Here is a 24,171-nt window from a genome sequence, read left to right as displayed (position 1 = left end):
TCTGTATCATTTCTTTTTAGATTCCACATATAAGGGATGTCATACAATACTTTTCCTCTGACTTACTTCACTCAGTATGACATTCTCCAGGTCCATCAAATGGTATTATTTCATTCTGTTTAATGGCTGAGTAATATTCCATTGTATATATGTATAAAGGTTTTTTTTTTTTTTTTTGACTCATTTTCTCACAGAAGCCTCATTTCAGAAAGTTCACACGCACTGACTACATCCTGGCTCTCTTGGAGTTAAGCACATTCTACTGCACAGTTAATGCTAAACTACCATACTCGATTCAAATTCTCTGATGGATTTTTTGTCTGAGGCCCTTGTTCCTGCTCTTCACTTTCACTGAAATCACACCCAGCAGAGTGTTTATTCCTTTAGTGAGTATAACACCTGTGTGATCAGCAGATCCCTGCTGCCAACCTGGCTGATGATACAAACAGGAAGAATGAATATGAAAATCCACAGACTCTCATTAGAAAAAGGCTTAGCAGCACACACCTTTGTACATACATAGATAACATATTTTACCCAAAACACAATAGCCACGCTATTAAAAAATCCTATTCAATACCATAATTAACTTATTAACTTATAAGACTATCCTGTTCCTCAATATTACTAGGCTATTTCACATACATTCCAGTCACATAATTCTAATGTACACTTTACAATTTAGAAACTAAAGTCTTTTCAAAACCCATGCTAAACTCAGGAAACACAGGTTTGTGAGAAATCCAGAAAAGCACATACATCTTTATATATTTGTATTTAATGTGACTTTGAAGGTGTTCCACTTAAAACATCCCCAAAGTTATGGGCACTGAAAAACTGTAGCTATTTCATCTCAGTTTCAGAACAGACTGAAAAGTAGGAAACGCCAAGAGGACATGCAAATGGATGTTTATATTAATGAATTCTTTAGAAAGCATGTTTCATAAAAGAACTTTAAAGTGAGCACAGCCGGTGACTCCAAAGCCCTCTCCAGACAACGTTTAAGTAATTAGTTTACTAAAAAGGCATTAAAATGAAGCAGTACAGATAATTCATTCCCAGCTGTCTACCTCAAATCCTGAACCAAGGATCTGGCACCAAGAAACCAGAAACACTCTTTGCCTTATATAAAAAAGGGACAGTCAATAGATATTCAAGCACTGAATGATGGGCAGAGATTTTTTAATTCTCCTTAAAAATTCACTTCAATGCTAGGTTTACTTTGCCTTTTTCTCTTGGGAAGTTGTGCAGAGGTTGTTGTCTTAACATAAGTTGATTTCAGGTTCTTTTCAAAAATCCCTGTCTCCTTAATTATTTGAGTTGGCTGAAACACCAAGTCCTCTTTTAGACCCGATATATAAGTTCTAATAGTTCTCTGAGGTCGTGCTCACATGTTCAGTTTCAGTAAAAATTCATGTGACTGGACACAGAGGAGTCAGTTGAAAATGTTTTTCCTAAAAGGAGTTGCTACTATGTAATTTTAATATTAAGTTATTTCTATTAGTTATATCCTGATACATTCTGATATTCCAACAATGTTCTGAATTCATATAGCACCTCTTTACCCCAGGTTTTATAGTTTCACTCACATAAATCCATTAATCTCCCAAACTGCCCTATGAAGTCGAAAGAGCATACTCTAGCTCTGCATACAAAATACTTCCAGAATGAGCTTATAAATCAGTCATGTTTTCTGCCACATGAACAGAGAACTACAACCTGCCCCTCCCCAACAGAGAAACAAGAAAATTCCATATAGAGGTTGATTTTAAATAATCTCCTGTAAATATCTGAAGACTGAAAACATTTTTCCTACCCTGTTAAAAAGATACCTTTGAAAAATAAACGTGACAGATATGAGGTTGCTATAAATTCTGAAAATGGCTTACCTATTAATGTAACTGAGGGCAACATAGGTTGGCTGCTGTAATTCTTGTTTTTCTAAAACACGTGGATCTGTATCTGAAATAAAAACACAATTATGATTTTTCAGCTTTCGCATCAGAATATATGAGGCTACCTAACCTAATGTAACAGAGGCTAAATGGAGAAAAAGATTAATTTAGTAGAGTACTTTTTAAAGAAACCTCAGTCAGCAAAACATAATCATTTGTTCATTCATTCATAAATAACAAGATATTGCATTACTTTTCAAGAGAATTCCAAACATCAACAGTGATAAAATGTCCATCTGTCACACAAACTCCTGCACAATCCCCCTCATAAATATTGGTTTTCACTGCTTACAGTTACAATGTTGGCATGGTTTTTGGCGGTTAATCGGCCTAAGAAAGAAAGTCTCTGTTAATTATGCTCACTTCAATGCTGGAACAAATTAGTTGCCGTTGGAGAGCTCCATCAATTTGAAAATCTACTGAGTATTGTTCATATTCCCTGAACACTTTTCTAGGTTTGGGTTCAGATTCTAGAGGACAATGCTTCTCCTTAATTGTATAATGAGTTTATTATAATTTTTCTAGACTCTTAATCAGAAATTCTCATGCGGGTTCAGAATCCACAAACATCACATTCATCAGAGGATTTTTTTCCTCCTTGAAGAGACAGAATTCAAAACCATAGCAACCTTCTCTAGCGGTGTTTCTCCGACAGAACATAAAAATGCACTTTTACAACTATAAATATATTCTCCAGTTTCTCATGTACATAACTGATGGAGCTAAATATACACAAAAACAATGTTTCTATAGTAAAACTATAAAGAAACTGAACACATTTTTGTTTTCTTAGAAAAATGTTCAGACATTTCACGCAGATTTCTTTTCATTACAACCTTGCTTAAAACCATCTCATTATTAGAAGTCTTCCAGCTGCATTCAGCAATAACACCTTCTTTGGTGAAATGACAGATGCTGTTTCCAGCACCTTTGCACAGAAAGTGTTTACTGCACGTAGTGGCTGTAAGATATACATGCTAACTTCAAAGTGTGGTAACAGGTGATGGGGGTAGAGGACGCAGATACAGTGGCATAGAGCAAGGGTGGCAAAAATGACAGCAGAAAAATCAATTCACAAATGCTTTCCACTCCCAGACTAAAACCAGACAGTAGTGGCAATTTTATTCTTGGTGTTAAAGTTAAGAATCTCATGTTCACTTTATTGTTTTTCCTATGCCAAGAAATTTCAGAGACATACTATTCAGAAATCCTGCTTCCTGGGTCTCTGCCATGGCAAGTCTATGAAAGCCAAATTCCGAAACAAGAGACAAAGGCTCTCTGAATGGCTCCATCAAGTCGGGTCTTAAGGTTTTTGGCAGTGCAAGTGAGAACAGATCAGTAATTCAGCATTTCCTCTGCCTCCTACAATGACTACATATGCAACTGAGGCTGTCCGTAGATCACCGGACCTACAGAAATACTGTCTTATGAGCTTACTCCACTATCTTCCAAAACCCTAGGCTAGATGTATGCTCACATAGCCTCAAATTATGAGTGGTGGGGGAAAAAAAGGACATCCAGAAGCTTCCAAATACCTCTCTGTAGCAACAACACTACTATCTGCAAGCACCTCAGGCAGGGTTCTCCTGTTTTTCTGGAATGCAGACTCCATAACCAACAAGGAAGTAGAACCTCCAGACAGATGTCCACCAGGCCTGAGACATCTTTCTCAGATTAATGTCTCCCTAGGCAACCTGTAGGACATCCATGAAATCTTCACGTTCTTAAAACAAAATTAGGTACTTAGTGCCTGCAGTCAGAAGTCTGCATGACTGCCTCTGGAGGAAAAGCATCAGGGGCCAGTCGAGAATAAACATCGGCTCCTTCACCCGCTTCCTGGCTGACTGCTGTGTGGTGCTCATGACTCACCATTTTATGGATTTAATTACACCAGGGAGCCTTCCACATTCGGTAAAAGTATAATAGCTGCCTTCATTATTTCTCCCTCCCTGACAGAAAAGGAACTGTCTAATGCTGAAAACTCCACAGGAGGGTTAGAATGACAAGGGCATAGGGTGTTCACAGCAGGATGACGATGTCCTTTTCACGAAGACAGGACGTCATTTAGCAGAATGACCTGGAGAAGAGAAACTCTAGCCACTGGAGATGATGACTGACTCGACCAAGAAGAACATCCTTAAACCATGTGCCACACTGATGAGGTTTTTTGTTTGTTTGTTTATTTATTTATTTTTTTGGCATAAGTTGCTACAACAAGAAATACGATACGAACTTCAGGGGCTACAGTACACAGTTCTCCCAGATTATTTCTCTGCCTTGCTTATGGTACCGATGAAAATGTGAACCTTGATCACTGGCTGTCACTGCCCAGAGGTAAAGTCCACCTCAGTGAATGGCCTGTGGGATAGGAATACTTGAATTTTTCATGGCTACACAATAAACCCCTAAGAGATGACTTTTCTGTCTCATATCACCCCAGCACAGTCACAGATTTCAAGCAGACCGAAGGCTAAGAGAATTCAAATATGAAATGTACTTTGAAATACCCAAGCAATAAAAACCTAATGACTTTCTTCAACATCTCTAAAACACAGTATCCTCTAAAGTGGACAGAAACGTGCCTCTGTACCATTCCTCTTTGGGGTAATAGCTTGAACATACTGCTCCACAGTTAAGGACGAGACACAACGTGGAGCTTGCTGTAGCTCATGTGACCTACTGTCTTGTGGCTTTACAGATTCAATTAAATGCCAAAAGGCCGGACGTCACAGCACCAATGCGACACGACTCCCATGACTTCTCAGGCGCTGGAGAGAAAAACCAGGCAGATGGCAGGAAGAAGGAAAGGACAACCTTTAGACCCTTCTGGATAGACCTAGAGTCCCACATGATGAAAGAAGGGCCAAGAGCACACCCTGTTCAACAATGGAGGCATGTGTTCATCACGGCTGTCCCTGGTGTTGGGAACCATGGTGACCCACTGCCTGGATGTGGGGCCCGCGTCGAGTCTTCGGTAGCATTACCTTCAAACTTCCAGGAAAACTCAAGGTTGTCTCCCGAGTTAGCGGAGGCTACCTGATGAGCTCAAGGGCTTTGGCTGTGCTTCAGCTAGTCTGCATTGTTGGGATTTTATATGCCTCTGGAATTATTTCCAACGTAAGAAAGTAAAAATCCAGCTATACTGTCTCTCAGCAAGACTAACGAAGCCTCTCTCGGCAATGAGCTACTTGTAGGCTGGGAGGCAGGAGTGAGGAGAAGACGACAGGATATCACATCCCCAAGAAGGCCTTCCTCAAATTCTATATCCTGGAAACACTGGGCTCTGTGCTCAGTGTGGAGGGCAACAGTGGGAGGCCTGAGACGATGTGGGTGGGAAGGCAACCCCCGAAGATAAGACCCTGGAGAGGCAAAGGCCCACCCAGCCAGAAGAGGGATACTGAAGGTCTGAGATGAAAACACCACTGTTCTGTGGACTCACTGGTAACAATTAATGGGCACAGTCTGTTCTCAGTCTTCCCCTAACAGCTGAACTCACAAAGCTGCAGAGCCTTCCACGACCTCTGCCCTTCCCTGCACCAGCTCATCCGCAGCCCTGTCCTTGTCCTGTGTGACCACACCACAGACTCTGGGCCTACCCCTTCCACTTCCCATGCTTCTCAGAGGCCAGCCACCTCAACTTCTCTGCTCTCTCCAGCGCTCAGCTCAGCGCCAGGCATGTAGGAGATGATGCATAATCATTATTAAATGGACATACTAATTTTATGATGTGAAAAATTGAAGACTTTTGGTCAAACAGGGCAGGTGGATCAAAGGCATCTGTTTCCCTCACCATCCAAGGCCTCGTGCATGCGTGTTAAGCCATGTTCAACTCTTTGTGACCCCATGGACTATAGCCCTCCAAATTCCTCTGTCATTTTCAAGGGAAGAACATTGGAGTGGGTTACCATATCCTATTCTAGGGGATCTTCCCGACCCAGGGATTGAACCTACATTTTTTGCATTGACAGGCAGACTCTTTACTACTGGCACCACCTGCCAAGCCCATATCCAAAGCCCCACTAAGGAAGAAATAAAGGAATTCTCCAGGGATAGGAAAATATGAGGCAATGTCAGCAGACAAGTGATTTCAACCAGTGTTTTGAAAGATGGAAAGCTCATAAAGGAGTGCAAGTGACCTCGGGAGTAGAGAGGAAGCCACAGTCTCAAGTGCCTGCAGCAGGGGAGACACATGAGCCAGAAGGGGAGCCCACTGTAGAAGCCCGAGAGGCCCTGGACATGGAGGTGCCAGGTGCTGCCAAAGGCAAGGAAGGGGAAGTTCAGGGCTGAAAACAGGAGAACTGTTTAAAAGGCTGATTATCCACAGCCACTGAACCAGGAAACCCAGCACAGCGGAGACCAAGAAGAGTGGGGAGAACACAGGGCTGAAAATAAGGAGATTAAAGTAGAAATAGACCTACTTCACTGGTCTTCAGAACACTGGCAGCCAGGCAGGAGGGTTCCTCTCTTGACTAAGTTAAGTGGGTGCAGAGACGAGATGGCCAGATGCTGACATCTGGCAATTCCCTGATTAAGTGATTTCCCTGCAGATAAGTCAACAAGCTTCATCCACGCCTCCATCCAGAGCTTCCCAACAGCTTTTCACTGCCTCGGTGTCTTAAATAGGAGCCAAGAGCAGTCAAGGAAGGGTCATTAGACATCGGAGGGTAAGTCTTGAACATGAATGGGAGATACCAAAATAAATAAATGGTGGGAGACAGGAGCAAAGGAGCAGACAAGTTGAGACTTGGAAAGTTAAGTGACATGCCTATTTATACAAACTCAGTTAACAGCAAGGCTAGGACCAGAAGCCCTGCATCCTCAGAACCATTAGGCCAGTATTCTGACCATTTAAAAGGCTGCTCATCCTCTGAGGTCAACTCGTTGCTACCATCCAGTTGTAATACTGGCCTCCATACAATCTTTACAGCTTTCTTAAAAGCCCGGCAAAGTTCTGTTGCAACTTTTCAATCCACTTTTAGGACTAAATTTTGATGAACCAACAATTTACAAAGACCAACGTTTAATTCACAGCTAGTTTATTTCAGCTGCTGAAATAAATATTTCTTGCTGGCAACAGTCCTTCCAAAAATAAAAATAAAATAATCCTACAATTGCCCATAACCAGCCTTTGAATGGATCAACTTTTCTTTCGTTTATAGACACGTCATTTGAAACTTTTCCCAAGCCATAATTTCCATTACAGGGCAGTCAGTGCAAATTACAGTGAGATTCTTGCCTTTCCAAATTCAATGTGAAATCCAGATGCAGTTAAGTGTTGCTGTAAACTTTATGAGTTAAATATCTCAAAGTCGGGGACATTGTGCAGTATAATAACACCATCTATTAAAAAAGCATCCATGTTCCCATTTGTAGCCTGAGTTTTCCTCCACAAGTGAATGAATAAACATTATTCAATCAAGAACCGTTTGGACAATGCTCCAGGAGCCTGATTTATAAACAAACACACCATACTGCAGACTTTCCAGTTTCTGACATGACCAGAGGGCTAAAGTTATTAGGAATAGACCGTTTGGACCAGAGTGCTTTCTAACTCTTCACCAACCCATCAAACTCCTATTGATGACTGCTTGAGAGTGGTAGCTATTGTTCCTGAGTATAAGATGTGGAGCCTTATATGTATGACACCATCAAGTCTACACCCTTCAACCAAATTCTCCACCTTGTTACCTGGGACAAGAGAGACTGCCAGAGTCCACCATGGCTGCCAGGAATGCTTATGTAGCCCACAACCTGCACATCTGTATATAGCAGCCCTGAAGACGGGTGCTGGGGTTATACAATAATAAAATTCTTCTATACAGGAGTAAGACCAAAACTTACTCTCATTTGATCTTACACGCTTGTATGCTTTTACACACAAATGGCTGTGTCTGCTTTCCACAGAAATGAACCTGATGATGGATCCAAGTAACATGTCATATAAAAGACCATAAAGGAACTTCTGTGTCTTTCGTGCCCATGGGAAGAGCCTATAAGCAGATATGTGGAAGAGAAGGGAGCTGCTGGTGGCTGAGGCTAAGTGACAAATGATACGGCAGGGAAAATGATGCTCTTGAAATCCTCTCTTGAAGGGTGGAAGGAAAATGGCTGTTCATAAAGAGACCTTCCACTCCTTCCGCCTAAAACTGTTTGCCCAAGAAAGTCCTACTCATCCTCCAAAGTGTTGACCTATATACTACCTCTTCCATGCACTGTGCTACAGGCATCTGCAAATCTGTCTTAGCACCCCAGCAAAACAAAAGCTCCTTAAGGGACCAGATTTTACAGGCCACAAACCCTAAGTCCAGTGCTCTGCAAATAGTCAGTGAACATATGCTGAACAAACAAATGGATGCTCCATACATGCGTAACACAAAAGACACAAAGTGAGCATCAGCTCAGTCTGTTCCACTATGGAGTCAGATGGACAGGAAAGGAAAACAGGCTCAAGCGTAAGTGACTGACCAGCACAGAGAGATACTGACATGAAAAATACATACCAGCAAACACAGATATACAGAGGGAGAGAAAATAATGCAAACTTCAGAATAATGGAGGGCAGGTATGAAGGGCTAATTTGGGAAGGATTCACTGATGAATAGAACAGAGTTGGGTTTTAAAGGAAAGGGAGCTAGGCATAGGGAGTGGTTCATAGGTGAGGTGAGGGGATCCCCAAATGGCACGAAGTGTGAAGCAGAAAGCACAGGTGAGAGCCTGTGGGCACTACGGAAAGGCAGTAGGGCGGAAGAGCCACTATTCATTAGTTATAAGATATTCATAGAAATCCTTTAAAACAGAGGTTCTGAACTGTGGGCAATTCCGCCCCCCCCCCCCCCCCCCCGCCACCTCACTCCCTATGGGGATATTTGGCAAGGTCTAGAGACAATGAGGGGAGGTGCCACTGGTATCTAGTGGGTCGAGGCCAAGGATGCTGCTAAACATCCCTACAAAGCACACAGAGGCACTCCCCTCCCCCAACGAACAGCTACCTGGCCTAAAATGCCAACAGTGCAGGTACTGAGAAACCCGCGTCAGAGCTCTACGATTATTATCATGATGGAGCTCTTGCTTCCAGACTTTTTCCTCTTTTCTGTGGTCTAAATCAAAAGGCTGGTTGGGTAGGAGGCTACAAAAGATACAAGAGGTTCTCTGGACTTACAAGAGCTCGGACTTTCCTCACAGAGGCAAAGAACCTGAATTCATTTCAAGAAAGACATACTGACCTCTTGTCATGCACTAACTACATAAGGAAAATTCTAAGTCAGTAGATTCACAACTGAGCAGCAAAGACCACACAGTTCACAAGCAACAATAATCCAAGACAGACTGGGATCCTGTGCCAACCTAGAGGACTATACTAACCGCTGGAGAAACAAAACAGGATTCCCAAGGAGCATCAGAGAAACTTCTTGCAAGGAAATTTTACACAAGTCTTGAACTAAATATACAGTCAGAAAAGGTGAGAAAATGGTGAATCAGAAAATGGACTGAGCAGGAGCAGAGATGGGGGAAAGAAGTGTGCCTAGAACTCTGCACAAAGAGTCTTGCAATTCAGATCAGGCCCACGTCCTGGAAGGTTTAAAATGTTCTCCAAAAGTCTGCACTTAATCCTGTGAAAAATAGAGAGCCTTAGAAGGAATAAACTGATACGTTCCATGTTTTAGAAAAATAACTGGGGGGTGATGTGGAAAATGGGGGGAAAAATGGAAGAAAGAAGTATAAGATTTGGTCAAAGCAGAAATGGAAATACATAATTTTTTTTCTTGTGTACAGAGCTGATGGCCTCATTACCAAAAGGAAGTAACTAGAAAATGAAAAGGGTTTGACAGGCAAGAAAAGGAGGTCTGCTTCTGATGTGTGGGCAGACATTTTGCAGAAGCAAGACAACTCAAAGGAAGAAGAGATAAAGGGCTCAGGACACAGATAGGGACTGCAGCACTGGAGATTCCCACCAAAATGCCACATTCCAGCAGGCACTGGAAACAGACCATGTACCAAAAACCAAACAACGATATACAGCAAAAACCTGGCCATCCTGAGTCAAACCTTGGTTATTACATTAACTCAGCCAATTCACCAGAAAGTACTGACTGAGGAGGAAAAACAAACAAACAAACAAAAAAACGAGTACTGATTGAGGACCTAGTACATCTAGTAGAATTCTGCCAGGGATAAAGCAAAGCCAGAGGCTGCACTGCATCTGAAACCAAGTAATTGGTAAACTTCACAAGAGAGTGAATATGAAAGATTGGGACAAAAAGAAACCCGAGTCCAAAGAGTCCCCAAGTTTAGTGTTTTAAATGATTTGCTACCCAAGTCTCTGAGGCTCACTATTGTAATTATTCTCCCATTGGAATCCCTGCTTCCAGTTCTTGGTGTTGCCAAGAATTATAATGCAACTCCCCCACACAAGTCAAAATGCCACCTTTCAATGTTAGCTGTATAGCCTCTTTAAGTCTTAGTTTTTTTCATCTACAATTTTGGTAAGGATAGTACTTTTGCATGAGGGTTGAAATGAGGATTAAATAAGCAATGTGTTAGGTGTAGGTACTAGTTGGTTCTTTAGCTCATAGAATATTTTGAAATTGAACTCTGCAGTGTTGTGGATTATCTTCATTTTATAGTCAGTGGTCTTATGATACACAGAAAATCTGAGAACTCATCATTCATATAATGTAGTGGGCTTCCCTGGTGGCTCAGAGGTTAAAGTGTCTGCCTGCAATGCGGGAGACCTGGATTCAATCCCTGGGTCGGGAAGATCCCCTGGAGAAGGAAATGGCAACCCACTCCAGTATTCTTGCCTGGAGAATCCCATGGATGGAGGAGCCTGGTGGGCTACAGTCCATGGGGTTGCGAAGAGTCGGACACGACTGAGCGACTTCACTTTCTTTTTTCATCAAGTAGTCATTTCCCCCTTTTTCCTTTATTAAAAAAGTGAAAGTGTTAGTCACTCAGTCGTGTCTGACTCTCTGTGACCCCCCAGACTGTAGCCTACTAGGCTCCTCTGTCCATGGAATTCACCAGGCAAGAATACTGGAGTGGGTAGCTATTCCCTTCTCCAGAGTATCTTCCCCACCCAGGGATCTTCCCCAGGTTTCCTGTATTGCAGGTAGATTCTTCATCGTCTGAGCCCACCAGGTAAGCCCCTTCTTCCTTCATAATGCTTAGGAACATGGCTGACTGGTAAAAAAAAAAAAAAAAAAAAGACTACATTTCCCAGCATTCCTTGAGCCAGGTGCAGCCCTATGACTAAGGCTTTGTCAATAGGACTTAAGACTTCTGGGAAGCCCCTTTAAAGTCATGAGCCTTTCTTTGTGGTATTTTCCCCTCTTGCATCTAATCTGGATATGAAATAATTTGGGGAACAGAAGTTATACATGGCTAAGCAACACAATAGGAGCCTGGATCCCTAATCCCATGAGGCCCACCACCACTCTGACCCCCTCCAGACTTCCTGAAAGTGAAAGAAAGAAACTCTTCCACTTGAGGCACTGCTATGCAGGGTTTTCCAGTTACATGAAGCCAAACCAAATCTGAACAAAATAGCTGGAATGCTAGTTTATTTTGTTGGACTCAAAGTTCTAATCTGAACTATGTAATATTTTATGTCTTGCCTTTTTTTTTTTAAGATTCTTTAAAAATTCTCTTTAAAAATATACCAGCTGATGAAAACAAAATCAGAGTAAAATCACACTCACATCATCACACCATCTGTGGCTCACTCTTAGCCTGGGATAATTAAAAGAATGGGAAAAAGAAGAAGGGAAAACCATTATGTCAAATTAAGGCTCCTCTGCTGGCTTTAGGACTTTCTCTAGGATTGGTTATTAGTGGGCAATAATGAAGCAAATTGCACATGCATATTACTTCTGAGTTATGAACAATGCAACCAGCAGTAACCTTTGAAGCTGTCAGGATCTTTTCAGGCAAGCAATTAAAGTGAAAAATGAGAGTGTGCACAACTTCCATCACCCAATACTACATGTAATAACATCACCTACAAACACTGACATAAGAGTGTGACTCGGTCTGAATATTTATTAATGCAGATCTGTTCCCATTTGTTCCTTTTTTTCCCTGTAACCCATTCCATCCCCACCTGCCAATTTTTTTTTTCCACTTCTTTAAAGGGCAGCTCTGACATCATGAATTATATTTACCTGAAACCTACATGCACTATGACATCCCTCTCATCTTCACCTCAGGAAGGTTCCTTCCTAATCCCCTGACCAAAATACAAATTTAGGGCAAGCGTGGATTCCAGAGAAGAAAAAGTAGATAAGGAAGTAAGCTCCGATTAGGAAAACACAAAATCAAGATTATAATAATTAACGTTAACAACTGATATTTACATAAGGCTAAATATATCAAGCATTGCATGCTAGGCACTGAAGGCCCTTCAGTCACCCATCAAAGTCCCAGCTCTCAAGCAGACCAGACTCTAGAGGATGACTTACACTGATCTATAATAAAAATGGGCTGATGTAAAAAAAAAAAAAAAAAAAAAAAATCTGACTTTCTGCTGAAGTGTAGAAATCACTCTTTGCTTACATATGTTTCATGATTTAACTACTTGGAAGGACTTCGAGGAAGGGCAGGAATAAACAGAGGTGAGCCACTTGGAATAGGTTTTTCCAAGCAGAGAAGAAAGCCTTGTGCTGAGTCTGAAGATGTGAGGCTTATGGGTCCTATAAGCAAGTTTGTCTCATATGGTTTCAGTCATTTCTATGCCACCAAGTACCTAGAGACCAGTGATTCTTTGTCAACTAGAACCGCTCACTAGTATCACCTGGGTAGCTTTCAAAAATTCTGATGCCTAAAACCAATCTCCAAAAATTCTAACATGCAATCAGAAAAGGGATAAAGATCTGGTTTAGAAAGTCATTAAATCAGTTTGCATTTTTTTCCCCCAAACTAAAAACACACTGTAAAACTGTAAATGATTTATTGAAAATAATTAAAAAGTTTTATAAATAAATCCAAGTCTGTGAATTCAGACTTAAGGCTCAGGTTTTCACCATCCCCACCCCAATCTTTAAATTTTATAAAGAAAGTGCTAAGCTTAATGATTATGTTGACTATTAGTATCACATATTTTTAAAAGCAAGTCACAACCAACCAAACACCAACAATCTTTGAATTGTGAGCGATTTTTGTCTACTCAATAAGAGCATTCTGGCAAGCCCTCTTACTGGGAACTCCCCCATCCCCTCCTCCACAACCTTTTATTTTTGGTCACTGATTTTCTTCATAGTATGTTCCTAAAATAGTAAGACTGCATTCCTTGAAGTATTCTATGGCTCAGAATTTTCTGTCATTCACATTGGCCCCAACCAGTGCAGTTTTCCTTGCTGTTATTATTCACCTCACTTAGAAAGCAGGTCATAACCAAGCATAATCGTGGTGCATTTTGGAAGCCAGTTAAGGATTTGGCAAAAGGAATCGCCCTCATTACTTCTCATCTCCCAGGGAGGCAGAGGCAGGAGAGAAACAACTGAACATCTGGACTTGGAGTGACCTGGCTGTTCTGCCTGAAAGCCATCAAACATAGGGCCCACTTCAGTTACAGTTCACTGGGGTGGATGGTTGATCTGCAAAGCTCTGCCTGGCAGGCTTCGGGATCCCTCACGGCGTCTCTGTACCCAGATAGCAGCCAGGAACAGGGCGTGCAGGCTCCAGGGCCACAAAGGTCGTACGAATGTCGGGGATTCATTCCTCCCCGACCTGCATGGGTTGTGCACTCCTTCTGCTTGCTAATGAGGAGGGGCACATGCTGGGCTGTCCACAAACCAGTCTCGCTGATGGTGTGAATCTGGGCCTGGAAGGCCCAGGCACATGGCAGATGGCCCCTGGAATTCTTGGCTTCTGTGGAAGAACGTCTGGGAAGCAACTCCAGACTTCCTGTTGCTCTTTTTTTTTTTCTTCTCTCTCTCTTCAAGGCTTTCATTTCTGTAGCCAGGCAATATAATAATCATGGGCACAGTCAGCTACTTAACTCTGTGACCTGAGTAAGTTTCTTAGGCTAAGTCTCAGTTTTCTGACATGAAAGGCAGTATTTCATAGTTCCTACACATTATGGGATTATTACAAGGATTAAAAGAGACAAGTGGCACAGAGCTTGTAGTGGCTGCTACATGGTAAATACTTAATAAACTATACCTGCTATTATTGCAGGTAGTCGGGTCTGAAAGCATTTAGTGTTTACACCATTGGACTACATTTGTGAATGATCAATTGTTCTTAAGTAGCAGTGAGAACTTACCTGGTGCCACTAGCGGTCACAGAGCCTGCCTGTCAATGTAGGAGATATAAGAAGTGCGGGTTTGATTCCTGGGTTGGAAAGATCCCCTGGAGGGGGGCAAGGCCCACCCACTCCAGTATTCTTGCCTGGAGAATCCTCAAGGACAGAGGAGCCTGGCAGGCTATAGTCCACAAGGTTGCAAAGAGTCAGACACAACTGAAGCAACCTAGCATGCATGTACAGCAATGATAACTGATAGTTAGGAGGATTATCATTGCTGAGTGTCTACTATGAGTCCATGAAGAATGAGCTCCTTTCTCTGTGCAATCCTCATGAAAACCCAGGGGTGCTACACCTCCTACCCCTTTCCCAAAGGAAAATATAAGACTCAGAAAAGGTCCAGATCACACAGCTCAGAGATAGGGCTTTAGATCCAGGTGTGACTTCCAAGTGCAGCTACTTGACCCTGACCACCACCTAGTTCTGGAGAAAGGAACTGGCAACCCACTCCAGTATTCTTGCCTGGAGAACTCCATGGACAGAGGAGCCTGGCAGGTTGAAGTTCACGGGGTCGCAAAGAGTCGGACACGACTGAAGTGACTTAGCACGCACGCACCACCTAGTTCTGCCACAATATTCAATAGCAATGTTCTCAAATTGCCAACTGGGCTTTTCCTGATTTTTTTTTCTCATTAAAATACTGGAATTCTTTGGAAGCACTGCAATGAAAAACACAGACAAACTGTGATGAAAGCCAGAATCTGCAACACAGGCTTGAACAGTAACTCACCTTCACCGCCTATTCAGTTTTTCTTCTGGATGACTGATCTTAAAGAACATAAGATCTGGATCCAGAAGACCTGGATTCTAGTCTTCCTTCTAACCAGTTCTTGTTGTTTAGCTACTAAGCGACCACATGGACTGTAGTTCACCAGGCTCTTCTGTCCATGGGAATTCCCCAGGTAAGAATAATGGAGTGTTTTGAAAAGAAAAATGGAGAATAAGCCACTTCCGTCTCCAGGGGATCTTCCCTGACTCAGGGGTCAAACCTGAATCTTCTATATTAGCAGGAGGATTCTTTACCACTCAGCCACCTGGGAAACCAGCTAGTTCTAACTTATGGCTTTAGGCAAATTAGTTTTGATTCCTGTGAAATGATGGTGCACACCGCCGTCAAAGCTTGAGATAAGAATCACCTGTGAATTGAGCGATTCCAGCACAAACGCTAAGGCCCCACGTCCGGCTGCCAACCTAAGGTGGCCTTGCAGGTACTATCTCCCCAATAAGAATAACCCTATGCAACATTATTTACTTGTTAGTATCTTAAACAAATACTATGTGGGGAGGAGAAGACTTCAATTATACACTGAAATAGTGACATGAGTTCTTTGCATGAAGGGCTTAGACTTCATCCGCCTTCATTCCTGAAGCTTAGCAAACATGTGCTCATGCACTTTTCTCTTACAAGAGTAAGTAAGGACCCTCATCAGAAAGCTCTCCAACTGTGCTTCCCAAGAGTCACGTGTCTTGTCAGTGGAGACAGAAAACTTTTTGGCTAGTTTTCAGCTGTGTTTATTAAGCCACTCTAACTAGAAACAGTGTGATCAATTAATGTGCTTTAGAGATAAAAGCAAAGCCTTTCAATTTATAAACCAAAACACACTGAAATGATTTTATCACACATTCAAACCAAATGCAAAACTCCCCATAATGCTTAAGTAAAACAAGCATTATCAAAGTAATCGCAAGACATCGGATTCCTCAGAGAGGTTCAGGAGACTTCAGGGATTGGGTAAACATTACTATCAGCTGAGTTCCAGAAAATGGAACACAGGGAGGCTGATGGATTTTCTCAGCTTACTGGAGATGAGGTTTAATACTCTAGACATGGATTCAATATCATAAAGATATTAAAAAAGGAATGCACAGATAACATACACTTTTAAAATAGACATGTTCTTTGCTGACTGTCTACGGCCATGCTGCCTGTCATTTTCTTCCCCCTTCAATTCACTTTAGCCAAGGACCTAGCTCAGGGTGTTCTCAACATTTCAACAGTGCTATACATATCTTAAATTGTAACCAGGTCATCTCCCCCACAGAAATATACAGAAGGCTCACAAAACATTACTCAACCTCACTGTATGCAACTAAGATATTATTTCATTTTTAAAAATGTTGGGACAACCCACTAAATTGATTTTATGAACCATTCATGAGTCCCAAATAGTGATATTTTAAAAAATGTAACTCTTGCTAAATCACAAGTCAATAATAGCATGCATTAAGCCTACCCCACACTCGACTATTGTTTATAAGATGAAAGACTTAGGTAACTATAGAAGGTCCTTCCCAATTTGGTTCCAAACTCATTTTCCCAAGTTCTCTTCATAGAGCTCCTAGCTTCATCTCGTCCTTTGCACACACCTCGTTCACACTCCATACCTTATGTTCTGATGATCTTGTTTGCCTCCCCAGGTTCACTGCCTGCCTTTCTCTGCCTTGAGCTAGTCTACCCAGTCTCTCTGGCCAGGGTTAGCCAATGGAAAGCACCAGTAGGAAATCAGAGGGTGAAAGAGAGACGTATTCTGCCAATAAGCCTTTGTAACATAGGTTGCTTCCCCAACTTGGAACAGTTCCTCCCAACTTCTCCAGCCATGCTCGGATTCATCCTCCCAAGTCCACTACATGGGGAACCTCCCCGCCAAAGCACTCCAGAACCTACTTAATAGAATTCACCTTAGTACACACCACTGTTAGGAGACTGAACTACACTTAAATTATCCACATCCCAACAGACTCAGCTTCTCCAGAGCCACCCATTTCCCTTTGTCCCCAGCCGTTAGTACAGAGACTGGCACGGAACTATGATCACTGAAAGGATCAATAAATGGGTGAAAGATAAAATAACTGTTAATTATCAAATGACATCACAATTATATGCCAGGAAGTAGTATTTTCTAACAAGGGTGTCCAGGCCTACTTCATCACAACTCCCACTCTGGGGCGACACAGGCTCATACCCGCGCTCAGTCGCGTCTGACTCCTTGAGACCCCATGGACTGTAGCCTGCCAGGTTCCTCTGTCTATGGAGTTTTCCAGGTGAGAATACTGGAGTGGGTGGCCATTTTCTCCTCCAGAGGGATCTTCTGGACCCAGGGATCAAACTCACATCTCTTACATTTCCTGCCTTGACAGGCATATTCTTTATCACTGAGCTACCTAGGATGCCCGGGGTGACCTCATCTGTATTTTCTAAATATAACTGCTGGAAGTCAGCTCCAGAACACTGCTGCTTACCGTGTGGTACACCAACTACCTCTGGTGGTAACTAACTAGCTCCTTCACAATCCCACATTACCTAGCAGGGTGTTTTCTGCTTATTATGCTAATTACATTTTACTTGAAAGATGTAATTATTGCTGCAACCTGAAGAATTAATTAATGGCCAATTTTAGTGGGCAAAATATTCATTAATCAAGTCAACAGACAACAGACCTGCAGAGTTTAAGAAAGGTCCTTAGAGAAGAGAAAAAACAGATAATCACTTAGAGATTCCTCCGTTCCATAAATATAGGTTATATCTATTCAATTACAGTCTCCTGAAAGTTTACCTTTCAGATTTACTCCAATGACTCCTACTGAAGTCTCAGTTTAAACTTCTGGGTTCTAAAATGTATTCAGTTCAGTTCAGTTCAGTTACTCAGTTGTGTCCAACTCTTTGCGACCCCATGAGTCACAGCACGCCAGGCCTCCCTGTCCATCACCAACTCCCGGAGTTCACTCAGACTCACGTCCACCGAGTCCGTGATGCCATCCAGCCTTCTCATCCTCGGTCATCCCTTTCTCCTCCTGACCCCAATCTCTCCCAGCATCAGAGTCTTTTCCAATGAGTCAACCCTTCGCATGAGGTGGCCAAAGTACTGGAGCTTCAGCTTTAGCATCATTCCTTCCAAAGAAATCCCAGGGTTGATCTCCTTCAGAATGGACTGGTTGGGTCTCCTTGCAGTCCAAGGGACCCTCAAGAGTCTTCTCCAACACCACAGTTCAAAAGCATCAATTCTTCAGCGCTCAGCTTTCTTCACAGTCCAACTCTCACATCCATACATGACCACAGGAAAACCATAGCCTTGACTAGGCGGACCTTAGTCAGCAAAGTAATGTCTCTGCTTTTGAATATACTATCTAGGTTGGTCATAACTTTTCTTCCAAGGAGTAAGTGTCTTTTTATTTCATGGCTACAGTCACCATCTGCAGTGATTTGGGAGCCCAAAAAAATAAAGTCTGACACTGTTTCTACTGTTTCCCCATCTATTTCCCATGAAGTGATGGGACCAGATGCCATGATCTTCGTTTTCTGAATGTTGAGCTTTAAGCCAACTTTTTCACTCTCCTCTTTCACTTTCATCAAGAGGCTTTTTAGCTCCTCTTCACTTTCTGCCATAAGGGTGGTGTCATCTGCATATCTGAGGTTATTGATATTTCTCCCGGCAATCTTGATTCCAGCTTGTGTTTCTTCCAGAATTGTATTGCATGAAAAGCTGTGATACGGAGGAGAGATACCTTTCATACCGGGTCTCTTGAAAATGTTGATTTCCTCAAGGGTTCCTCAACTCAAATACCAGCCTCTGTTTTCTTACATGAAAGGCAGGGAGAGAGGTGTTTTAATGAGAACACTATTCTGTTTGCTGGATTTCTACACCATCTTTGTCCCTTATAAACACTCAGTCTTTTAAACGTGAGGGAGAGATGATATTTAAAATTCTTCTAACACCCTAGTAATAAGAGTCCAGGGAAGTGTTTGTCAACGGAAAACAACACAGTGACCAGGGATCAGATCAAACTCTACTTACTACTAAAAGATACTTCAGTCCCCAAGACAATGGTCCCTCACAAAAAATGATAAACCCATCGCCCTGTTTCCTACAGTTCTTCTCTTCAATGCCCTTTTGTAATATTTATATGCTCAGATTTGTGTCAACTGTATATTTGTGAAACATGTTCCCCCATTACATTATAAGGGGCTTAAGGGACCAGGAGAGATGGGTCACAGAAGGCAGTATACAATAATTGACAGTCAAGTTTATTTTTTACACCAAAAAATATTTCCATGTTTTCATTTAATTTTAAATGCTAACAACCATATTCTAGCCTCCACATGCTCATAAAGCTGTTTTACAGTCCAGAAAGAAAAAATAATAATAATAATTTTGTTTTAAATAATGTTCACCATCCACATCTTAATAGTCTGGACACTGAAGCATTTTTCATTTAGAGTAATGATCTCCAGGAGTAAAAATAATATAATTATAACTGAACTACTTGGTCAGCTAAATCACAACCAGAAATGCACTGGTATGTATTTCATTCACTGTGTCAAAAATCTTCATTCTGGACCATCAACATAGCACTAAATTTTGATCTGTCATTGAAAACAGGTCGCTTCTATTTCTGGCTTACAGCAGGGTAACAGGGTACAGCAATTGGCAAAGACAGCTAATATTTCATATTAAATCTCCCCACCTGACCTTCTGAATCAAAAGTAGAGAGACTCATGAATAAGGAATTATTTATTATACAAACATCTCCTTTACGTCTAAAAAATAAAAAGCCTCTTAAAGCATGGAAAGAAAGATCAAAATCCTTGGGAAGAAAGCTGGTTGTTGGCGGGATGGCCGCTGGAGACCCCTGAAGGCTGTGGGCTATACTCCTCAGCTGCCTCCTCTTACGAACAGGAGTGCGTGGGGAACCCTCACATTGGTGCGGACTGTGAGACAAAGCCAGGACAAGCGTTTCCAGGGCAGCAGTTCTGACGAAAGGGCGTGCTGGCCACTCTAGGCGTGGCCCTTGCTGGCCCTTTGCCACTGCCATGCAGGCACCATGAATTACACGCACTGTAGGAGAAAGCAACTCTCCCGAACCCCTCTACGACTCATCCTGAAATCACACGTGGATCCACCTTCAAACCACATTTTTACCTTTCTTTACATAAAACCTTTGAGAACAACTCTGCAGATAGAGCCCCACCTTTACTACCCCCTCCCCCCAGCCTAGGCAAAGTAATCCTCCCATCTGCTTCCAGTACACCCCTCCAGTCATCCCAACTTCACACTCACAAGCTCTGCAGCCGCCTAACTAGCGTTCTCTCGCACAAGGCCAGAGTTTCTCATGGTGGGGTGGGGGGAGCTTTGTAAACTAGTTTACACGTGGGTACTCCTCTTGCAATTCTGACTTAATTGATCTGAGATGGAAGAGCCACTGAATGAAGGCACTTGGAATTTTAAAAGCTCCCCAGGTGACTCTAAGGTGCAGCCACGACTGAGAACCACTGCTGACTTCAGCTCCCAGAGGACATGGCCTGTGGCTGGCTCACCCTCGACCCGCCCGCTCCCCAAACCTAGCCCCACCCTGGCACCCAGCACAGCGCCTGCTCACTGAGTATTAACTGAATGACTATAAAATGTTGTCCAATGATTGCAGAGTGAGGGTAAAGCCAGGAGGGGCACCGGCATGGGATATACACCAACAGTGCTCTTCAAACAGGATGTGCATCCGAGTCAGGTGGAGGGCTTATTACAGGTCAGCCTGCCGGGCCCCACCTCTGACAATATGCAGCTGCAACAGGTTCCCAGGTGACACAAATACTTCCAGAACCATCGCACTATAAAGGACCGAAGCTGCCTAATAATCTTAGCTTCAGCTACATGTGGTAACACGTGACCGCTGGGGCTGTGTGGCAAAGGGCAATGTCACAGGGAGGGACTGCTGGTCAAAGAGCAGGGCCAAGGACACCACCCTCTGGACTCCCAACTCCCCCAGGGAAGCTTTCATCTTCGTGGCTTAAGTATCTGAATCATCTGTCAGGTGCTTACGCCAAGGATTAAGGTGTGGCCAGCAAGAACAATAGACAGCATCAACGCGTAAGTAAAAATTACAGAACACTTTCCTAGAAATATAGACCCAAGATCAAATTTTCCCAGAGCACCACTGGCAGACTCCGGCCAGAAAACAAACCCACGGCTGCTTGTTAAATCAACTCAAGCACTAGATTCTACAGCTGTAAAAATACAGTGGTTTAAAATCCAAGCTTCTAATAGCCACCCAACTAGATGCTGTATTAGAATTACTTAGGGGTTAAAAAAAAATGCAAGTTTTCTTCAACTGCTCTCAGTTAAGAGATTTCTTTCTTAGGAGACAAAGGTAAGGAAGAAGGAAAATGCCCAGTGCATCAGGTTTTCCCACGAGTGTACTGGTTACTGGTTCCCAGGAACGGGAAGGAGGAATGAAGGCTCGCCGGCCCTTCCCACTGCCCTCCAATCACACAAGCCACTGAACAGCGGCGCAAATGGAATCGTGACAGTGACCTGGGCAGAGCTATTCTCTCCCATGGCTAGTTACTGGGCCTCTGGATTCTGGCCAGCAGTGATAAATCTGGATGTCTGAAATCTAAATACTCTTGGGTTGAGAAAAAGCTAATCTGCAAGGAGTTTCTGAAGCAGAAGTAAACGGAAACTGTGGCTTCTGAAAAAGATCTCTGTTAGTAGGACGAGAGGGGCATGAAGGTGGAGGACTCACCTACACAATGATGACAAAGCCTTACAGTTACATTCAGCCAGAGTGACATCATGGCTCTAGAAAATGTCATAATCCTGGACAGGATTCCACAACAAAAAAAGGACAATTGGTTAAAAACTAAGCAAGTGTGAATCCAGTATGAACTTTACTTAATGTCAGTTTGGTTCATAATTGTGACAAGTATACTATACTAAGGGCTTCCCTGGTGGTGCAGCGGTAAAGAATCCACCTGCAATGGGAGATGTGGGTTCAACCCCTGGGTCAGGAAGATCCCCTGGAGGAGTCTATGGTAACCCACTCCAGCACTCTTGCCTGGAGAATCCCATGGACAGAGGAGCCAAGTGGGCTGCAGTCCGTAAGTTCGCAGAGTCAGAAACGACTGAGCGTGCACGAATACTGTACTAAAGTAAGATGTTCACTAAGAAGGAAAACTGGGTGTGAGAACACCTAACTCTGTACTGTCTGCAATTTTCCTCTCAATCTCAAATTATTCTACAACAAGAGGTTGTTTAGAAAAATTAGGACACTCTGAGACATTTGCTAAAGCAAGGCAGTAGACACACGGGTAGGTATCTGTTGCATTATTTTCTGTATGCTTAAAATATTTCTGAAGTATTTCCTAATTCAAAATGTAATTTGAAACTAAGAAAACTACATGTACACATGCATCTCCAATCCCCATCCCACAAAAAGGCTGGTGTTTGTTTCAGTGAGGATGCTATGCTGAAAGCAGGCCCGAGACACACCCTCAGCCGCCAGCTCCCTCGGGTCCCCTTTGGTCTGAGCCTCCTTGGACTGTTCATTCTGCACCGTGGAGCGGACCCCCTCCCCCATCTCAGGAGTGCCCTTGGAGGAAAGCTGTAAAGGATGTAAACTTGGTCCCACCTGCTCCCCAGGCTCCCAGCCTCTGCCTCTCCCCTCAGTCCACCAGAGCCTTCCACGTTTGATCTCACATTCCCACGGAGCCTGAAACCCAGCTGGACCCCTTCATGTGTTACCTGCCAGCAGCCTTAGGATGTGGCTCTCCAAAGAGCAGAGGTTTTCTAGCGATGAGAGAAGAGTCTCTGAGCCCACAGGAGGGAAGTGAAAGGTGGAATTTCAAGGCACTGGGACAGACACAGGGCCACCTGCGTCTTATAGGGCCTGCCCAGACTCCTTCTTGGCTTCAGAGTGGACCGCATCTGGGCAGAGCTAAAAGCCCATTCCCCGTGTGCCAGTGGCCTAACTCAGTGATGATTCCTGAAGTTGTTAAAATCAACACACTGATTTCTTACACTGTTCAACCTCCAAAGGAGTTAAAAACAGGTGGTGGACCTGCTAGAATGGGAGGGTAGGACAAGAGGGGCTAAGTGGCTAAGACAACTCATAAACTGGAATCTAATCCCTGCAATAGTGGGGCGTTCACGGCTGCCCACGTGTTCCCAAGGAGGGCTATTTTCACTCAGCTGTTTGAACGCCAATACCAAGGAATGTTTGTGGCGGCCAGCCTCCTCCTGACACCTCCGCCTTGGGGCTCGCCCAGACCAAGAGAGTGAGGATGAGGGGAGGGAGGCCCAGGAGACATCACTTGGGAGTTGAAGAAGTAAAACTGAGAGCTTACTGGTTTGATTTCTAGACCAACAGTGTGTGCCTACTTGGTTCCTCCTTGTCCTTATCTGTGCTATTACTTTATTTCCTCCACCTCTCGGAGTCAAATCCAGCCCTCCCCAAAGGGCCCATGAAAGTCCTAACTGTAGCCCGGGGTTCTCTGCTTGCTTTTACAGCATTCATCCTTTCACTCCACAAATACCGACCGGACACCCTACTCCGTGTGGGTACTACTCTCGGCACTAGAAATACAGCAGTGAATGAAATAGAGAGAAAACCCTTCTGCTCTGCACTTTACATTCTAGACAGGGAAAGGGTCAATAAGGAAATAAGTGAATATATACCACTCTGCCCACAGTATGGGAGACCTGGGTTCGGTCCCTGGGTGGAGAAGATCCTCTGGAGGAGGGCATGGCAACCCAGTTCAGTACTCTTGCCTGGAGAATTCCCATGGACAAAGGAGCCTGGCAGGCTACAGTCCATGGGGTTGCAGAGAGTCAGACACGCCTCAGTGATATGTAGGCTGTGCATTTACATGTATACGACATCAGGAAGAACAGGGGCAGAGCCGCTGGGGAAGGTTCTGGTCCCTTCATCGGCACAGGCAGCACTATTACTCTTCAACCTGGTGAATGTCTCTGTGCTGTCTCTTCAGCCAGATACCCTACATCCAAGAAGGACAGGGGTTTCAGGCTTCTCTGAGCACAGGTCTGTACACCTAACAGGTAATCAATTCTGTTGAACCAAAGAATTTATATGATGCAGCCAAGTCCTGTTTTAGAACCTGAGACCTTCTGGGCATGGCGGAAAGTC

The 24,171-nt window shown here is 43.3% G+C and overlaps 1 protein-coding gene across 1 annotated transcript in view; it reads right to left on the bottom strand.

Annotated features, from left to right (window-relative positions):
• The window catches only part of JAZF1 (JAZF zinc finger 1), a 331,860-nt gene that overhangs the window by 150,723 nt on the left and 156,966 nt on the right, over positions 1-24,171 (bottom strand). Inside the window, exon 2 of the mRNA XM_015095333.3 lies at positions 1,890-1,962. Coding sequence (XP_014950819.2) covers positions 1,890-1,962 — 73 coding nt within the window. The remainder of the gene's footprint in view (positions 1-1,889; positions 1,963-24,171) is intronic.

This window comes from Ovis aries, chromosome 4 (genome assembly GCF_016772045.2).
Source record: "Ovis aries strain OAR_USU_Benz2616 breed Rambouillet chromosome 4, ARS-UI_Ramb_v3.0, whole genome shotgun sequence".
NCBI classification, from domain to species: Eukaryota; Metazoa; Chordata; class Mammalia; order Artiodactyla; family Bovidae; genus Ovis; species Ovis aries.
Note: the sequence above shows the minus strand (reverse complement) of the source record. Positions and strands in the feature narration are given on the sequence as shown.